Genomic DNA, 18011 nt, shown 5'->3' on the forward strand with positions numbered 1-18011 from the left:
CCCATTGAGATGAGCTTTAAGGTCCCTCCCAAGACAAATCATTCTGGGATTCTATGTTAAAAGCGTGAAGGTGAACTGTGGATTTTCCATGCTGTTTTATGGACTCTTCCAGTCACATTCCAAGTTTGAAGCCTTCCTGGTGGAACACAGCCCCTTGTGATGTGAATGCTCCACAACTGCCCCCTGGGTACCCCTGGCAGTGGTGGCTGGACACAGTGCTGAAGGAATTGGGGAGGTGGGGGGTGTGAACCAGGGTCCAACATGTCCCTACCCTGTTCCTCGGTGCTGCCTGCCCTGTGCCAGGTGGGGGTGGTTTGAACCGAGGACGCCAGGAGCCCCGTGCTGTGTGTTCTGTTGTGTTGTCTGACCAGGATTATCTGCTACGCACTAATTTCCTTTGGGGCTGTGATGAAGTCAGAAAACCACAGGCAGCGCTCCCCGCCGGTGCCTTCCGCTGCGGATCACTTGACATGTCCCTTCCCAGGAGGGCCAGGCCAGGCACGCTCCAGCTCCGGCACCATGGACCAGAGGGGGATCCTGCAGCAGAACCTGGAAAGGGCCCAAGGCAAGAAGCTCAGCCGAGGAGAGTTTGCAGAGGAGTTTTTGGTGAGTTCACTCAAGCCTTGGCTCAGTGTTTCAGCTCATTTCGCAGGGAGTCGCTCGGTCGCCTCTCAAACCCGTGAGAGTGAGACTTTCTAGGAGTTTTATAGCAGACACCCAGAAGTTAACTGGGCTAAAAGGAATGTAAAGACACGATAGGAATTTAATAGTTTGCATTTGAAGTATTTGCTTTTTAACTAATTACCCGAGAGCTTCCTGTTTTCTGCTGGGTGAATGCACTTGTCGGGACACGGTTTCGCTTTGCCTGGTAACAGAACTGGGGGGACAGGGAGGAATGTGGAGCCTCTGCCCCTTCTCCCCATTGCAATCTGTCAGACCTGTGGCACACGAGCTCCTGCCAGGGATCTCTGGTTTCGCCTTGATTTAGCTTGTTCTTGTTTCTATAGAGCACAGCCTGCCCAGGGCAGCTGTGGGTGCCCCATCCCTGGCAGTGTCCAAGGCCAGGTTGGACAGGGCTTGGAACAACCTGGGATAGTGGAAGGTGCCCGTGGCGGGGCGTGGGATGAGATGAGCTTTAAGGTCCCTTCCAACCCAAACTATTCTGGGATCTGTGCTCTACATCCAGCAGTGCTCCTGGCCCCTCCTGGAACTACTTTCTTGTTCCCTCGAGGCAAAAGCTGCACCAAATGCTCCCACCACCCTCTGTGTTCTGCATTGCCCTGAATTTGTGAGCTCTCTGATATATTTTTTTGGTTTGGGTGCCAGGGGTGAGGCTCAGATGCCAATGCACCATCTCATGGCTAAAGCTGGTGGCTGGAGGTGGCCCCTGGTGCATCAGCTGGAGGCAGTGGCTGTGACAGGCTCTGGGCTGCTCTGAGAGGCAGTGACATTGCCCAGCTTTCACAGACACAGGGAAAGGTAAAACCTGTACCTCTGTGAGATCTGAGAAGTGTCAAGCACTGGACTGACCCTGCCAGTGGACTCAGAGTTACTGAGGGGTCTCCACAAGCTCCAGCTCTGTTGTACCAGCAAAATCTGGCACTTCAAACACTCGGGGAAAGCTGAGCACTTGGTTTCCAGGTGTCTGGGTGGAGGGAAGTGATTAATCTGAGCCTGCAGTGACAGGCTGTTGTTCCATGGAACAAAGCGCTGTCACAGCCTGCTGAGTTTCCCCTCTCTCTGCAGGGGTGTCTGTGTGTGTGAGGCAGTGAGCTCTGAGCCCTGGTGCTCAGACTGGCTCCAGCAGCCTGATGTATTCATTTCTGATCAAAATGGCAGGTGGTAATGGTCAAGGCTGCATTTCCTGTTGTATGGGATACAATCTTCTCATAGTCATCTGATTTGCGGCCGCTTTTGCAAGGCAGTGGCCTCAGCAGGCTTCTGTTTCCAAGCGTGATGCAAACATTCAGTGCCATTCCTCCACCCCAATTCCTGCCCTCTCCTTGTGGGACCAAGCATTTTTACATGCAAATTGTGGTGATGCTACTATGAATGGCAGAGGTTTTGTTAGAGTTCCCTTTTTCCCCTCTGTGCAGTCTCACAGCTGCACACTGCCCAGGCTCCCCAGGGAATGGGCACAGCCTCGAGACTGCCAGAGCTCCAGGAGTGTTTTGACACCGCTCCCAAACACAGGGTACGATTTTGGGATGTCTGTGCAAAGCCAGGAGTTAGACTTAATGATTCCTGTGGGTCACATCCAGCCCAGGATATTCCATGGTTCTGATTGATTGACTGATTTTTCATACCTAGGCATTTCCCAAGTGGTTTCATGTCAGATTATTCAGGGACAGAAAAGTCAGATGATTCAGGGCCTTGGCCCTGGGAAGGCTGGCTTTAGTATGGAGTGATGCCCCTCCCATGAAAGCTTTCCCTGGAAGCTGGGGGTGCATTGGAAGGAGGAAGGGGAGGATGTCACCAACACCAGAATTGCTCAGAAGGTTATGGGGATATGGCTACAAAACTCACCCTGCTCCCATAATTTCTATCCCACTGCGTCTGCCCCATGTTCTTAATTAATGGAAACTGGACATATGGACTGTCCTGAGCCTCCTGTACCTCCTCCCTGGCTCATTCCATCAGATCGCTGAGATTTAACTTCTAGTGTTTTAAAACTGCAATTTAATATTAAAAACCAACAACCTGGACACAAAAATATGAAAGAAAAAATACAGTGAGAATGGTGCTTCTGAAGTTGATGGTAAAAAATGTGTGTTATTCAGAAGCTGGTGGCAGTGAAATAAAATTCTATTCTTTGCCAGGAGAAAGATGTTTTAACTCTCTGTGAGTGCTGCAGCTTTATCCTGCAAATGAAAGTGATGAGAGATTTGCAGCCCTAAGGATTTGTCCCAGGACTCCTTCTCTTTGATCAGTCCATGGAGCTACTCTGCTCCAGTTGCTTGTGCTACCTTAGTGACTTGAGCATCGCTGCTTCCAGCTACGTATGGGAGCATCTCTACCAAAGTGAGAAAAATCAATAGATTTACCTGTCTTTTCTGGTATCATTTGTTGAAGGTGCTTTGACATTGTCACTCCTCTGATCTGGGTGCCATTTGTACCGAGAGTGGTTCCCCTGGGCCTCACTCACTTGTGTCACTTCACAAGCCGACATGTGGGCACGGCCTCAGCACACACTTTCCATCCTTCAGAAGCGTGAGCTGTGGCTCTCAGGTGGTTCTGTCTCTATTCTTGCTCTGAGCAAAGCTGCTCAGGAAAGAATTAATGGTGCCAACCTTGCTTTGTGCTAGCAAACGTGACCCCTCGAGACCTTTGTGTGCTGTTTAGTAGCGCGCTGGCTGTAGCACGTCTGCTGCAATTTGTTCCACTCTTTTATCACAGAAGCTGAAGAGACAGTCAACAAAGTACAGATCGGATAAAGTCTACCCTACAGCAGCGTCTGAGCAGCCAGAGAATGTCAAGAAGAACAGATACAAGGACATCTTACCTTGTAGGTTGGAAGTGGCACATGCTCCTCTCAGCCTTTTGTTTTTCTTGCTTTTCTTGTTCTCATCCTCTGGTGTCTGCCTGCACAGTTGTTGTAAGCATCTCACTGCTGTCTGTTGGCTTTGAGTGCTGCTGTTCAGATTTAGGGCTTTGACTGCTGCAGTGCCTCCTCTGGGGGACTTTGGCACACACCAACACTGTCAGGCACATGGTGGGATTCTGGGGATGTCCTGTGCAGGGGCGAGAGTTGGACTCGATGATCCTTGTGGGTCCTTCCCAACTCAGGATATTCTGTGATATTTCCACAGACAGAAGAACTTCTATTAACTAGGAAACACATCCTCCAGTGATTATCCTTGCAAGCTTTCTGGTTAGCACTGCAACCACCTGCATGCAATGGCTTTGGGACAGCGATGTCTCCGTGATGCACAAAGCAGACAGCAGGCAAACCCTGCTGTGGTTTGTCTGGGCTTGGTGGTCTCCAAAGGACACTGTCCCAGGATCAGAGCAGACTGTCTCTTTCCAACCTGGAAAAGAAAGTAAATCACTGAATCATTAAGGTTGGAAAAGACCTCCAAGACTGAGCCCAGCTTTCAAACCTTTGTATCTAACCCCACAGACCTGGCTTGAGCCTGGAGTGTGGTTGGGTGGTTTTGGGCTTGGCTTGCTGCATGGTCAGAGAGGATCAGCATTGCACTGGGGTAGTGGCAGCACCTGCAGCTCTCCCCTAAAAGCCCCCTCACTCTCAAAAAGGAGAGTCCACCCCCTGTGTGTGCAGGCAGCAGGGCTGTGGGAGGTGTGGGAGGGACATCAGCTGCCCTGGATGAGTTCTCTGACATGAGTGCTCCCCCAAAGCCCCTCGTGCTGCCCTCCACGGGCTCAGTGACCTTGAAGAACAGACACTGACTGCTTCCCCTGCTTTTGCAGTTGACCACAGCAGAGTGAAGCTGTCCCTGATTACATCGGACACAGATTCTCATTACATCAATGCCAACTTCATCAAGGTTTGCCTCTTTTGTGGCGTTTTGTCCTGCAAAGGTGTTGGTGGTGCCACCTCGGTGGGTTGTGCCAGGAGGAGCAGGTCGGGGGCTCTGGTGAACCAAAGGGCTCTGCAGCAGTTTCTGGGCAGTGCTCAAGGATAACAGATGTAAGAAGATGAGTGAGCCCCTCAGAAACCCCCGTGCAGCACAGAGGCACTGGGCTACGGGGCAAGGGACACACTCAGGGGTGGAACAGTTTGTGGTTCACAGCCCCAAACTTCCTTGTCGCTGCTGCTGCCTTTGGTGGGTGACAGTGGTGCAAAACTGCCTGTGGCCAGAACCACCTGGGCTTAAACCAGTGCAGAGGCAGGAAGCCTTGCAGTGCTGCACGGCTGGGACCCACTGCTGGGGCGAGCAACGGGGCAGATCAGTGTGGGACACTGCTCCATCCACAACTCCACGAGTTCTGGGACTGTTCTGGGCCTCTGAGTGACAGATAGATGGATAGATGATAAATAAATAGAAGGTTCCCTTCCATTCTCCCTGACAGTGACAAGTGGCCCAGGGCTCTGTGTAACCTGTCTGCAGAAGAACAGACCTTCCCAACAGGATCACAGTTCATTCTTTGGCCATTGGCAACAGAGCCGTGGCCACATCACCTCCAAGTCCCAGAGGCAATGTAAGAACTGGTGCTGGTCTCTGGGAGCAGATCTTAGGTCAACCCCAGCTCGGCCCTGCCTTTGGTTTGCACACCACTGCTTGAGTTAATATATGTGCCCAAAATTCATCTATATGAAAGTCCTTCCAAATCCTTAATGGGCTTGCTGATAGAAGTAAACTCAGAGAGAGGAATGACTTTATTTCTGCTAGTGAACTATGCACAGACGTGTCCCTGTCTGGTTTGAATGTTCCAGGGTGTCTATGGGCCAAGAGCGTACATTGCAACCCAGGGTCCTCTCCCCACTACTGTCATCGACTTTTGGAGGATGATTTGGGAGTATGAAGTCCTGGTAAGGTGCAGATTTATATTTAAGTATAAACTTCATATTATTTTCTTTAAGACAAGCTGTCCTTACAACCAGAAGTCCCACATCTCTCCTGTCAGCCTCCTCCCACTCATGCCAGGGCAGGAGTCTGCTGGTGGCTGTCCCTTCGGGCTCTGACTGGGGAGGTTCTAGTGCCAGGCTGTGGGTGATGTCCCAGTGTGACTCCTCTGGCATTTGGGGCTTGGGGAAAGGCAGCCCACAGAGTTTCCTTATCAATGATAAGTACCCACAAGAGATGAGTTTAATTTTGCTGCCTACTCATGTTCAGACTTTTCTAATGAACCTTTTTCCTGCAGGTCGTGGTCATGGCTTGTATGGAGTTTGAAATGGGGAAGGTGAGTAGAGCGTCACAGACGGCCCTCAGTGCCAGGGCAGGGTGAGAGATGCAGATTTTTATTAAATCCCATTAGTGGCAGCCAGTTTCTGTTTGATATTAGCTGGTTTTTGGGTCTCCAGCTGCAAATGGTCCCATGGGAGATGAGCCTGCCTGTGGCAGAGGGTGAAATGAGATTATCTTTAAGGTCCTTTCCAACCAAACCAGTCTCTGATTCCATGAAACTCTTTAGGCATTTCCAGTAGCATAGGGAAACTCTCTGGAAAGGGAAAACCAGCAGTGGCAGCTCAGTGGCAGCTCCAAGGAAGAGGAGGCTGGAGCTGGACAACAGCAAGAGCTGAGCCTCTTCCCAGTGTGAATTTTATCCTGAAAATGAAAAGGGAGACAGCACAGCTGGGCCACTGGGGAATAACCAAACACATCCTGCTTGACCCAACAGAAGAAATGTGAGCGGTACTGGGCAGAGGTGGACGGCTCCCCCCTGAACTGTGGCCCTTTCTCCATCACCTGTGTGAGTGCAGCCACCTCAGCACCCTGTCCCACCCTGGGGCACCCACGGAAAATCTGACTCTGACTCCTTCTTCTGCAGGAGGCTGAGGAGAAGAGGAATGAGTATGTGATTAGAACTTTAAAGGTGACCCTGAACGAGGTAAGGAGGAAAGGTCAAGGCAGAAAATGCACCTGGACTGGCTTTGTTATATGAATAATATATTAAAATATGGTACGGTACATTTTGTGCAGAAAATTTTACATCGCTCAGCCTGCTGAATTAGATTTGACAGTAGTTGAGGGAACAAAGGAAGTAAAAAATTCATTAACTCAGACCTCAGTTTCTGAAGCTGGTTTGTCAGTCATGGCAAATCAGACTCTGAGTAAGTGAGGCCAAGAACGTCATAAAACAGCTCCTGCAGCAAAATCAACTGCAAACTGCTGCTCTGCCCTTCACCTGCTGATGCAGATGAGAGCTGGGGATGGAGCAGAAATCCAGCTCCCCTCACCGTGCCCACATCCCAGACCCTGCCACTGCTCTTCTCCTGCAGGCAACCCGCACCATCTACCATTTCCACTACAAGAACTGGCCGGACCACCACGTGCCCTCATCCATCGAGCCCATCCTGCAGCTCGTCAGCGACATCCGCTGCTACCAGCCCGATGACAGCGTCCCTGTCTGCATCCACTGCAGGTGGGTGACCTGGCTGCCAGCAGGGAAGGGCTGCTGGCCCCCAGACCCCTGAGCTCCAGCGTCCTGAGGGGTCACAGGGTGGGGAAGCTGGCCAAGCCTGTAGCCAAGCTCCTCTTGTAGGGAGCCCTAAGGTAAAGGGCTCCTCTGAGGACAGCCAGCACGGCCAGGGGGCAGGGAAGGAGGCAGCAGCTGGCCAGCAATAGAATCACAGAGCCATGGAATTGTTTAGGTTGGAAAAGTCCCTTTAGATGGTCCAGTCCGACCTTTCGCCCAGCACTGCCAAGGCCACCACTAAACCATGTCCTCAAGTGCCACATCTACATGTATTTTCAGTGGTGATTTCACCACTGCCATGGGCAGCTTGACAATGCTTTTGGTGTAGAAATGTTCCCTAATATGCAATCTAAACCTCCCCTGGGATAACCTGAGGCCATTTCCTTTTGTCCTGTCCCTTGTTAGTTGGGAGAGGAGACCAACATCCAGCTGGCTACACCCTCTTGTCAGGGAGCTGGAGAGGGTGAGGATGTCTGGGTCGGAGACCACCACCACTGGGCATGTCCACGTGTGGCTGGTCACCACAGGAGGGCTGAGAGCTGTTCTCAGGGGATGAGCTGTGCCTCCCAGCCCTGTGCAGCAGAGCCCTGTGTGGGCTGAAGCTGCAGCATCCTGCGGGTCTGCAGGATGTGTGTGGGATGGCAGGGTCACAGGTGCTTGTGGGCCTCCTCCAAACATCCCTGTCAGAACACACAGCGTGCCCACCCCGTGCCCCGTGCCTGTCATTGCCCACCCCGTGCCTTGTGCCTGTCATTGCCCACCCCGTGCCTTGTGCCTGTCATTGCCCACCCCGTGCCCCGTGCCTGTCATTGCCCACCCCGTGCCCTGTGCCTGTCATTGCCCACCCCGTGCCCCGTGCCTGTCATTGCCCACCCCGTGCCCTGTGCCTGTCATTGCCCACCCCGTGCCCCGTGCCTGTCATTGCCCACCCCGTGCCCCGTGCTGTCATTGCCCACCCCGTGCCCCGTGCCTGTCATTGCCCACCCCGTGCCCCGTGCCTGTCATTGCCCACCCCGTGCCCCGTGCCTGTCATTGCCCACCCCGTGCCCCGTGCTGTCATTGCCCACTCCGTGCCCCGTGCCTGTCATTGCCCACCCCGTGCCCCGTGCTGTCATTGCCCACCCCGTGCCCCGTGCTGTCATTGCCCACTCCGTGCCCCGTGCCTGTCATTGCCCACCCCGTGCCCCGTGCTGTCATTGCCCACCCCGTGCCCCGTGCTGTCATTGCCCACCCCGTGCCCCATGCCTGTCATTGCAGTGCTGGCTGCGGCAGAACCGGCGTCATCTGCGCCATCGACTACACCCAGAAGCTGCTGAAGGACAGGGTGAGTGCCAGCCTCTCTGCACCCCTCTGTCCATCTCCAGCCTTCCCTCGGCCTTTCAGCCCCTCTGACTGCACTCAGGTGGATTTCAGGTGGATGTGAGCTGACAGAACAGCAGTGGCCAATGTGCTGATTCCCCACTCCCGGTTTGTGCCACTCCTCTCTCTTTAGGCACTGACAGCATCACACCAGTGGGGCAGAACCCCCCTGCACTGCTCCCTCTGGCCAGGCCTTCAGCTCACAGCACATGGCCCTGTGCTGACCTTCACTCTTCAATACATCTTTACTGTCTACATTTGTCTCCCCGCACTCACACATCAGATATTCAGAGTTTCCAAACCACCCCCTTGCTTTACTCTGACTCTCCAATAATGGCACAGGCAGTAATCCCCGGCCCCAGGGCAGGTGCTGGGACTCAGAGGAGAGCCTGCTGTCTTCTGTTCTACGCTCCCTGAACCCATCCAGCTGGGAAATCAGTGTCACGTCCTTCGTGCTGCCCACAGCTGTTAGAAAAAGGGTATTTTCTGCAGAGTGTGAGACAGGAGGGAGGAGGATGGTTTGTAATAAATAAAATAGCACTTTAGGCAGGCCCTTTGTTAAAAATTATTGTAGTAGCAGCCTGGATTTCAGACAGTGCTCTGAACTGCATCATGACTTGGAGCTTTGTGGAATTAAGCTTGTCTGTAATTTTTTATCAGAGAAATCATAGAAATCGTGGAAGGATTTGGGTTGGAAGGATCTTAAAAATCCTCTCTTTCCAGCCTCCTGCCATGGCAGGGACACCTTCCACTACCCCAGGCTGCTCCAAGCCCTGTCCAACCTGGCCTTGGACACTTCCAGGGTGCCAGGGGCAGCCACAGCTTCTCTTCATCCTGTGCCAGGGCCTGCCCAACCTCACAGGGAAGAATTCCTTCCAAATATTAAATCTAAATCTCTCCTCTTTTAGTTTAAAACCATTTTGTCTTTTCTCTTTCTCGCCAGATCGTTCCAGTGAACTTCAGCGTTTTCAGTCTGATCCAGGAAATGCGCACACAAAGACCTTGCATAGTGCAGACCAAGGTATGTTTGGGGAACATCAGCAGCTGGTCCTCACCTTTTCCCCAGGAGTGTTCACAGCAGGGAAACCCAGAGCAGTGGTGCTGGTGGGAGCTGGGGTGTGGAGCTGTTGTGCAAAGTCCCTTTTCTGAACAGAACAATGATTTGGCAGAAATTAATTTGTCAGCTGAACGTTTCCTTGTGGCCAGCTGGGACAGTGCTCACAGCGTGATTTACCGAATGCTTATGCTGTGAAACCAGGGACTGTCCAGGCAATAAAGTGGGAACTTTTCTCAGCTGCAGCAGACTGAAGAGGAAGCTCAATGCAGAACAGTGCTGTTTGCAGACCCAAAAACCCTCCAAAATGCTTCAGTGCGAACCCTGCGAGAGTTGTGGCTTCTGCCTTTTCTCAAAATTCACACCCTGCACACGGACAGGAAAGCAGCTTCTCTCTGGGGTGCTGCTTGCTTAGGAAGAGGTGGCCATTTACAGGTCCCACCAGTGCTGGCTGTCACATTTTTTGTCTGTCTGGAATGCAGGAGCAGTATGAGCTGGTTTATGATGCGGTGATTGAGCTCTTCAAAAGGCAGATTGAAGCACTCGATGCCCAGAAACATTCTGCTGCTTCCCAGGTAAAAGTCCCAGGACAAACACCCTGCCCCTTGCAGCCTGGGCACTCCAGCTCTAACCCCAGTTCCTGCTGTAGACCTCGGATGAATTCCCATATTTTCTGCTCCCCTTGATACCCAAACTGATTTTCTTTTGATGTTAACCCATGAGAATCCAGCTCTTCCCCTACATGTGCAATGCTTATCACGAACAAGACTTAGACTTTCTTCAGGCTCAAAACCATTTTCTATATATTTTATGATTGTGTAATGTCATGAGTGAATAGAAAAGCATGAAGTTTCTACAGGAGTGACTGATTTCCATGGGGATGTGCTAGTGAAGCTTGCCTTCATGGAGTGCTTGGAAGCAGCTGAGGCATTTTCAAACCAGGCTGGGAAGGTCCAGGTTTGGGAATCTTGGGATCACAAAGCAGTGATGCTAAAAGTGTGACCTCATGTGTGCTAGTGAGGGAATCAGCACTACAGCCATCTGTGGGAGGGCATAGGGAGAAATATCTTGTAAAAAAACATGGCAAAGTCTCACAAATCTGTTACACCTCTGAGGAAAAGAAATGTGGTCTTGGTCTGAAGTTGCATATTAACAGGAATAGCCAAAACATCTCTGGTTGAGGCTTTCTTTGTTCTTGGTGTTCTCTGACTGCTGGATCAAATTCAGGACAGTAAATGCATCACAGCAAAGCCTGGAAGGTCACAGTGAGCTCATTTTGTCAGAAACTTTTATCTAAAGAATTGGGAAGGGGATCTTATAATGGAACCTGTGCCTCAGTTTTGCCCTAGGATTTGCAGGACGTTCCAAGCCAGCACTGAGTGAGACAAAAAATGGAAAAAGTCTTTTTGGACTGGTTATGGACAGTTTGTGAGCAAAGGTCACACAGGGCTGCGTTTACACAAAATGCAGAGGACGTTTCAAGTCAGGATGTGGTTTTGTAGCTCTTGCCCAAACCTCTCGCCCCCCTAAACCTCCCTGTCCTCTGAGGACGCTGTGCAGAGCACGGGGATGGCCATGAGCTGGTCTCATGAACAAAGCCAGCACCCAGCTTGCCCAGTGTGGGCTCCTGAAGGCAGAGTGTCTGCACAGGCTGCCTGCAAGCTGTTTGGCACAGCTGGATGGTTGTAGGGCTCACTTTACTCTCATTTCAGAAAGGTGCTGTCAGGAGTTGCTCTTCAGGAAGTTCTGGTTGCAGTTTCCAGCTCCACCTTGGTGTCATTTCCCAAGTGCTTTAGTAATTAGAAGTATCTGGCAAAAATCCTAGCTCCTGAAGCAGCACCTTGGTGTTCTGTGCATTCTGCCTCCTCACTCTTGTTTGCAAACTTTTCCTTTCCTAGGAAGGAGCAGGGCATCCTGTAGCCAAGCCAGTCCTGACTCCTGTGGAAGACATTTATGGCCTGAGTTTACTCACCTGGTAAGACCTCAGCACAAGTATCCCTGGTTGGTATTTGTATCACCCACACGATTTTGGAGAAATGAACTTTTAGATGTGTGCTTTGGAACACTTTAGCTCTCAGGATCTGCTGCCTCCCTTGAGTCCCACTTTGACTCTCATGTTTGCTCCTAACATAATTCATAGAATCATAAAGGTTGGAAAAGTCTCCTAAGAGCACCGAGCACAGCCATTAACCCAGCACTGCCAGGTCCAACGCTAAGCCATGTCCCAAAGTGCCACATCTACATGTTTTTTGAACACTTCCACAGATGGTGTTTCCACCACTTCCCTGGGCAGTCTCTTGCAATGCCTGATCACCCGCTCAGTGAAGAAATTTTCCTAATTTCCTGATAATTCCTGCTCTTCTCACTGATGAGTCTCAGCCTCTGCCCTGTGTGCCATTATCTGTCCCCTTCTCCTGCCCTGGGATTTGTGTCCCACAGTGTTTCACATATGAACTGAAAACAGTATAAAAAAGTATTAAAAAGTCTCATGAACACAGAGGCTGGGTCATCCCAGCTCTCTGCCCAGTGTGGGATGCCCTCACACTGGTCCCATCTTCCAGCTGCACATTCCACTCCAGTGCCCCTTGCTGCAGGAATAGCAGTCCTGAGGATTCAGCTTCCCAATACAAGCAGCTTCCAAGGCTGGTGGGATCTCTCTGTGGACACGTTTGGGATTGCAGTGTCTGCTTTCTGTAAATAATTCTGCTTTTTGGTTCCGTTTGCTGACATAAAGGAGCCTCCTCTGTTCACCATTTAACAGTGTTGAAATGGAGCACAGTCCTTCCCTGTGCTCCTTGCTTGAGGCTGGGCTCTGCTTTCCTGAGGGAATTGCTCCTGGGAGCAGCGCTGTGGGCTCTGCTAGTGGGCTAACATTTTCTGAGCCCTCCATGGCTTTGACTCCACGCCATTTTATTGTGCTTTTACTGCAGCTCAGAGCGAGAGGAGCAGGCTCCACATCAACATCTCCCTCCGGTGGCACAGAGCAAAGCATCCCTGCCCTGGCTGTGCCCCCCGGGGGCGCAGCACAGCTCTGCCCGGCGAGCACCCATCAGACAGGCCATCTCCTTCGGTGCTCTGAACTTCATCAGCTGCAGGAAGGCAGCTGCCGGCGAGCCCTGGGGCGCTGGAGATGCCCCTCAGAAATGCCGCAGCTGGGAGCTGGAGCTGGACCCAAAGGGAGCAGGCAGGAGGGGGCCTGGTGCCAGAGCACCTCTGGCATGGACTGGATCGACCCCTCTAGCGCTGGGGCAGTGTGGAGAAGGCTGGGAAAGGGACACAAAGGAGGCCAAGCCTGTTTGGAGTCCACAGTGGCCAAAAGCCGGTCACTCGAGCTTCCAGGGTGGATTTTCCCGTGCGGACCTGAACACCTCCAGACGAGCAGCAGATGCCCCTCCAGGCCACAGGAACCAGAGGCAATGTCCTCACCCTTGCCTGTGCTCAGCAGAAGACCCCTACTTCTCATCGCTCTCTCCGGATGACCCCGTGTCCCCCGTGTTTCCCTTTCTGCAGGGGCAGAATGAGCTCCTCCCTTCATGCTCAGCCAGTGCCCCGCAACAACCCACCACAGCCAGCTCCCCATCATCCCACCCTGCTCCCCTCAACAGCATCTTCCCCTCGGGTAAGTGCTACTGGGACATGTGGGACCAGGTCACTCCGGACTGGGGCATGCTGGAGGGAGCGGTCAGTGTGGTCATCTGGTGTCCAGGCAGGGCTGTAGTTGCTCCTCAGGACTGGGCTCTTATGGGAGCTGAGGGAGCAGCTGGTTTCATCCTCACATTCTTTTCAACCTGCCTGGATTTTTTTCCCACAAACATTTTCAGAGCGGCATAATTTTGGTGTTTGCATTACACAGCTGCTCTGAACCACTGCATCACATCAGAACAGCTCTCACCGGGAGGCAGGGATGATACTGACCAATTCTTACATCAAGGTGCTCCAAAAAGCATTCAGAAAGCTCCCAGAAATGGTTTTCTCTGAGGATCTAGTTTTCAGGTCAAACCCCACTCTTTGCTGCAGTGTCATGCAGGGGACACTGAAATCTCACCGAGATTGAGAGATCCAGGATTTCAGGAGCCCTGGGCAACTTGGGTGACACCCCTGCCCATGGTGGGGCTGTTGGATCTTAAGAGTTTTTAAGGTCCCTTCCATCCCAACTCATTCTATGATTCCATGATTCAACACAAGTGTTTTGCCCAGATCTGTAGCCTTAAATCCATCACCTGTCGTCTGAGGAAGGTGGAATTGTTCCTTGTTCTGGTTAGTCCTGGTCCAGTCGGACATTTCCTATTGTCCACAGCTTTGGCACTTGCCTCACTTTGTCAGCGTTCACTGTCACAAAGACATGCTCGTTATCCCTGTGCCCTTGGGAAGTCCTGGGAGTTGCAGCCCAAGCCAAGCAGCAGCAGAACCACCAGCTGTGTGCCTGGCTCCATGTTGGGTTATGCTCATTTTCCTTGTGCAATTGGTGCTGGGAGTTATTTGGATGTTTAACCACAGTTTAGAGGTGTTTAACCTCAATCTCTGGTGCGGGGCAGGGCAGGAGCAGCCCCCTCCCCTACACAGGTCTGTGTCTCGCTCGTGTCCTGCCATGCCAGTAACCTGTCTGTGTCTCCAACCAGCCCCCCTGCCACAGCCTGATGATGATGATGCTCCTCCACCCCTGCCCCAGCGCACCCCTGAGTCCTTCATTGTGGCCAGTGAGCCGGGTGAGTGATTAACAACATTAAATGTGGCTCTGAGCAGCACTGAGGGCTCATTCAACATCGGGCGGTTCTGTAGCACCTGGCAGTGCCTGGGGTTCAGGAATGATCTCTCTGGTGCTCAATTGCTTCTAGGACAATTTCCTCAGGCCACTTCGGATTTCCAGCTTCCAGAGAGAAATCCAAATATTGGAACCTCCTGGGAGTGGAGTGGCGAGTCTCACTCAGAAAGGTTTCATGACCCTGTGAGACTGAGACCATGTAAGGTAACTCAGTGGCTTTTTACCTCTTTTCCAGCATTATTCCTATGCCAATCTCCTTACCACATTTCCTTCTGTGAGAAAGACTCTAGTTTTGGCACTTTGTACTTCCCATAAATTATTTCATAGAATCACAGAATCCCAGAATGGTTTGGGTTGGGAAGGACTCTAAAGAAATCCCATTCCACCTCCCTCCTATGGGCAGGGACACCTTCCACTAGTCCAGGTTGCTGCACACCCTGTCCAACCTGGCTTTGAACATTTCCAGGGATTTCAGGGCTCAGGATTGGAAAAGTAGATGTGGCCTCAGTCCGGCGCCTTCTTATCAACATCTACTTTACTCCAAGTATTATTTTTTGGGATTCTAAGACCAGTACAGGGTAATAAACATATTGTCCCTCATTTAGAGAAGGATAATGAACACAGGACATTAGTGTTCTGGTGAGCTTCACCCAGCCCTGTGGAACCAACAGGACCTGACCAAAATTTAGGCATCTCTTGATCATCCCATAACTGAGTGACAGCTCTGTGAAGTGGAAGAATGAGGCACAAGTCTGTCTTCCATTACACGAGCGTGGAGGTGTATGTGGGAGGGTGTTTGCACATCACATCCTTTCCTCGTCTTCTCTGGCTTCCTTGTGTGCAAGAAAACAACATTTGGATGTCGGAATTTTAAATACTTGCCTTGTTTTTTGTTTCCAGAGTGTGAAGCTTTGGAGCCCACGAACAGGTATAAGTTTAATGCTGGGATAATCTTTGGAATTAAGACCTGCATTTTTTTCTGAAACTGCTTTATTTAGTAAATGTGTTTAGTATCTGTGCTCAGTGCAACAGAAATTGTTGCTAAATTGTTCTGCAACTACACAGTTCTAACCAGAACTAGACAGCTCTGCAACCAAATGAACAGGTAGTTTTATGTTTCCTAATCAGCTCCTGCACATAAGGATGTTCCTTGCAGCTTCCTCTTTGTCTGCATGTTGTGTGTTTCCTTTGAGACAACTGAGATAAGCTGGTTGCTTCTAATATATATATATATATATATAACTATCTTATTTTAAAGCTAGGTAACCAACTCTTTTATCTTTGCTTTCTCAGAGCCAGCCCAGGATCGCTCTAATTCTCCTCCTCCGCTTCCTGAAAGAACCCCGGAGTCGTTTGTTCTTGCTGAGGCAGCAAGTAAGAGCTGAACTCTTTTCTCAGGATGTAACTGAGGTTTTACACTCACACCTAAACCTGTAGGTTTCTGAGAGCGTGGCCCACTTGTTCAAAGAATTACCAGGTAGTGCTTCAGCACTTCCCTGCAGGAGAGTTCAGCAAATACAACAAAAATAAACACAAGTAGGGAACCTGCAGAAAATTTCTAGAAGTGCTGCATTAGAGGAGATGAAACACAACAACAAAGCACTTGGAAAAAAGCAGGAGGATTTGTGAATGACCACTGAAAACTTACATATGACGTGTGTTCCCAGGTCTGCAGCCTGCTGCGAGAAATTCCTCAAGTCCTGCAGGTTTGGAGAACAAGGGCTCAGAAACATCATCCAAAGAACTCATGAAATGCTTCAGGAGGAGCAAGGTAAAAGAAACAAAAGGTGTGGAAACCATAGAGGGAGGGAGGGAAGGGAGAGAGGAGAGGGAGAGAGGAGAGCTCCAGCACAGCTGGTGCTGCTCTCTCACCGGTCACTGGGGGAACAGTGAGAGCGCTCGTGTTTAGGGCAAGAAAATAAGGGTAACAAAAGTATTCTGGTGTAGAACTGCAAACACCCACCCTGTCTGCACTGGGAACAGGGCAACGCAGCCCTGCCTGTGCCAGTGGTTGTTGGGATTCTAAGACCAGTACAGGGTAATAAACATATTGTCCCTCACTTAGAGAAGGATAAGAAGCCTGAGCGCTCCATCCACCTGGAGTGCAGTTCCTCTGGGAAAAAGCTGTTCCAGTGGAGTTTGAGTCTGTCCTACAAGGACAGAACCATCACAGCCTCCTCTTGTTGAGCCTGCTGTTAATTATCCTCGTGAGATTGTACTTTGGGGTGTTATGGTGGAACAGAAAAGCACTTGAGGAAAACGGGAAGAAAAATACAAACTGGAGGCATTTGGAATGACAAGGAAAAAGCCAAAGAGAGTGGCACAAAGTTTGCTTTTTATGAAATGTGATGCTTTTACATTTATCAGTGAATTCCCACAGTAGCTGATCTATTTATACATGTACATTTATCAGTGTTTTTATACATGTGCATTTACCAGCAAACTCTCTTTACCACAGTAACTGATTTACTGCTTCACACTTTTTCCAACTAGCCTTTTTCCTTTTTTTTTTTTTTTTTTTTTTTTCAGAGCTTGAAAATATTCAAAAATGTGAGAAAAAGTAAGTCTTTCAGGCTGATATCTTCCCAATGGATTTAAGCAAGTATTTAAATGTGTGGGACAGAAATACCAAGAACCTGAACTTTTCCAGTGTGAAATTGCCTGCACTTTGAGCAGGACACGCAGAGCTGTGATAGCTGAGCACTTTCTCACCTGGAGAGCTGTAGCTGTAGTAGGAATGTCACAAGGATGCTGTGCTGCCCTTCGGGGACAAATTACCAAATCTTTCAGGTCATTCAAACCTGTGCTGCAGGACTCTACAAATGGGAGATATGGGTTCTAGAAGAATGTGAGCCTCTGCCTAGATTCTGACCAGGCTATTTGGAGCATAAATAAGGAATTTCTCACTAGAATCCTTTTGATCAAAAATTAAAATGCTCATTTTGAAAAGAGGACTGCTAAAAAGGGTTTAAAGCACTTCTGAGCAAACGTTTTTCCAGCAGACCTTGCTGCAGTAGTAAATCCACGCCCTGTAAATATGGGATTGCACAAATTAAGGAAGGAATTCTCTCCTGTGGGGGTGGGGAGGGCCTGGCACAGGGTGCCCAGAGCAGTTGTGGCTGCCCCTGGATCCCTGGAAGTGCCCAAGACCAGGTTGGACAGGGCTTGGGGCTGGTTTGATGGTTGGACTTGATGATCTTAGAGGCCTTTTCCAGCCTAAACAATTCCATGATTCCACAAATTCGGCTCTGGAATTACCAGTGACCAGCTGCTCCAGCATCATTTTTTATTTCTAGGCATCTGCAGTCCATCTTCACTGACAAAATCATCAGAACCCGCCCCGACAAACTCTCCGAGATCTTTCCTTAACTTTGGTATGTTTTCCTCTTCATAGTTTGGTGGGAAGAACCTGGTTCTTGGAAGTGTAAATGCCAGGCAGAACACTTACAAACTACAAATATTCCAAATAATTCTCAGTGGATTTTACATATTTCGTTTTTACACATTTACAACTTTATTTGAAACTACAGGATGATGCTTTTCTGTCATATCTTAAAGCTTGGGAAAGATCTGAAATTACAAGTATTTTCAAGTGTTATTTTAAGGGATTACATAATCAGCATCTGTAACATACAGAATTTGTTGCATTAAAAAATATGTAATTTCTTCCTAGGCTTTGCAAATCGATTCTCAAAACCTAAAGGACCAAGAAATCCACCCCCAGCATGGAATATTTAG

At 50.2% G+C, this 18011-nt stretch overlaps 1 protein-coding gene across 1 annotated transcript; it reads left to right on the forward strand.

Moving 5' to 3' along the window:
- Positions 1–516: 516 nt before the first annotated feature.
- On the forward strand, positions 517–18011 carry PTPN22 (protein tyrosine phosphatase non-receptor type 22). Its single transcript, XM_040085423.1, has 21 exons — positions 517–606; positions 3397–3505; positions 4429–4505; positions 5396–5491; positions 5824–5862; positions 6301–6372; positions 6451–6510; positions 6902–7044; positions 8356–8422; positions 9401–9478; positions 9994–10086; positions 11410–11486; positions 12442–13130; positions 14131–14217; positions 14347–14477; positions 15174–15201; positions 15567–15647; positions 15941–16044; positions 16803–16833; positions 17570–17647; positions 17947–18011. Exons 1-21 carry the CDS (start codon positions 520–522, stop codon positions 18009–18011), a joined length of 2292 nt encoding a protein of 763 aa, XP_039941357.1. The 5' UTR covers positions 517–519.

This window comes from Hirundo rustica, chromosome 24 (assembly GCF_015227805.2).
Source record: "Hirundo rustica isolate bHirRus1 chromosome 24, bHirRus1.pri.v3, whole genome shotgun sequence".
In the NCBI taxonomy this organism is placed as follows: Eukaryota; Metazoa; Chordata; class Aves; order Passeriformes; family Hirundinidae; genus Hirundo; species Hirundo rustica.

Coding starts and splice junctions, on each gene's coding strand:
- PTPN22 (XM_040085423.1), top strand. CDS start 520: ATGGACCAGAGGGGGATCCTGCAGCAGAACCTGGAAAGGGCCCAAGGC. Junction 4,506..5,395: donor TCAATGCCAACTTCATCAAG/GTTTGCCTCTTT, acceptor TGAATGTTCCAG/GGTGTCTATGGGCCAAGAGC. Junction 16,045..16,802: donor AATGCTTCAGGAGGAGCAAG/GTAAAAGAAACA, acceptor TTTTTTTTTCAG/AGCTTGAAAATATTCAAAAA.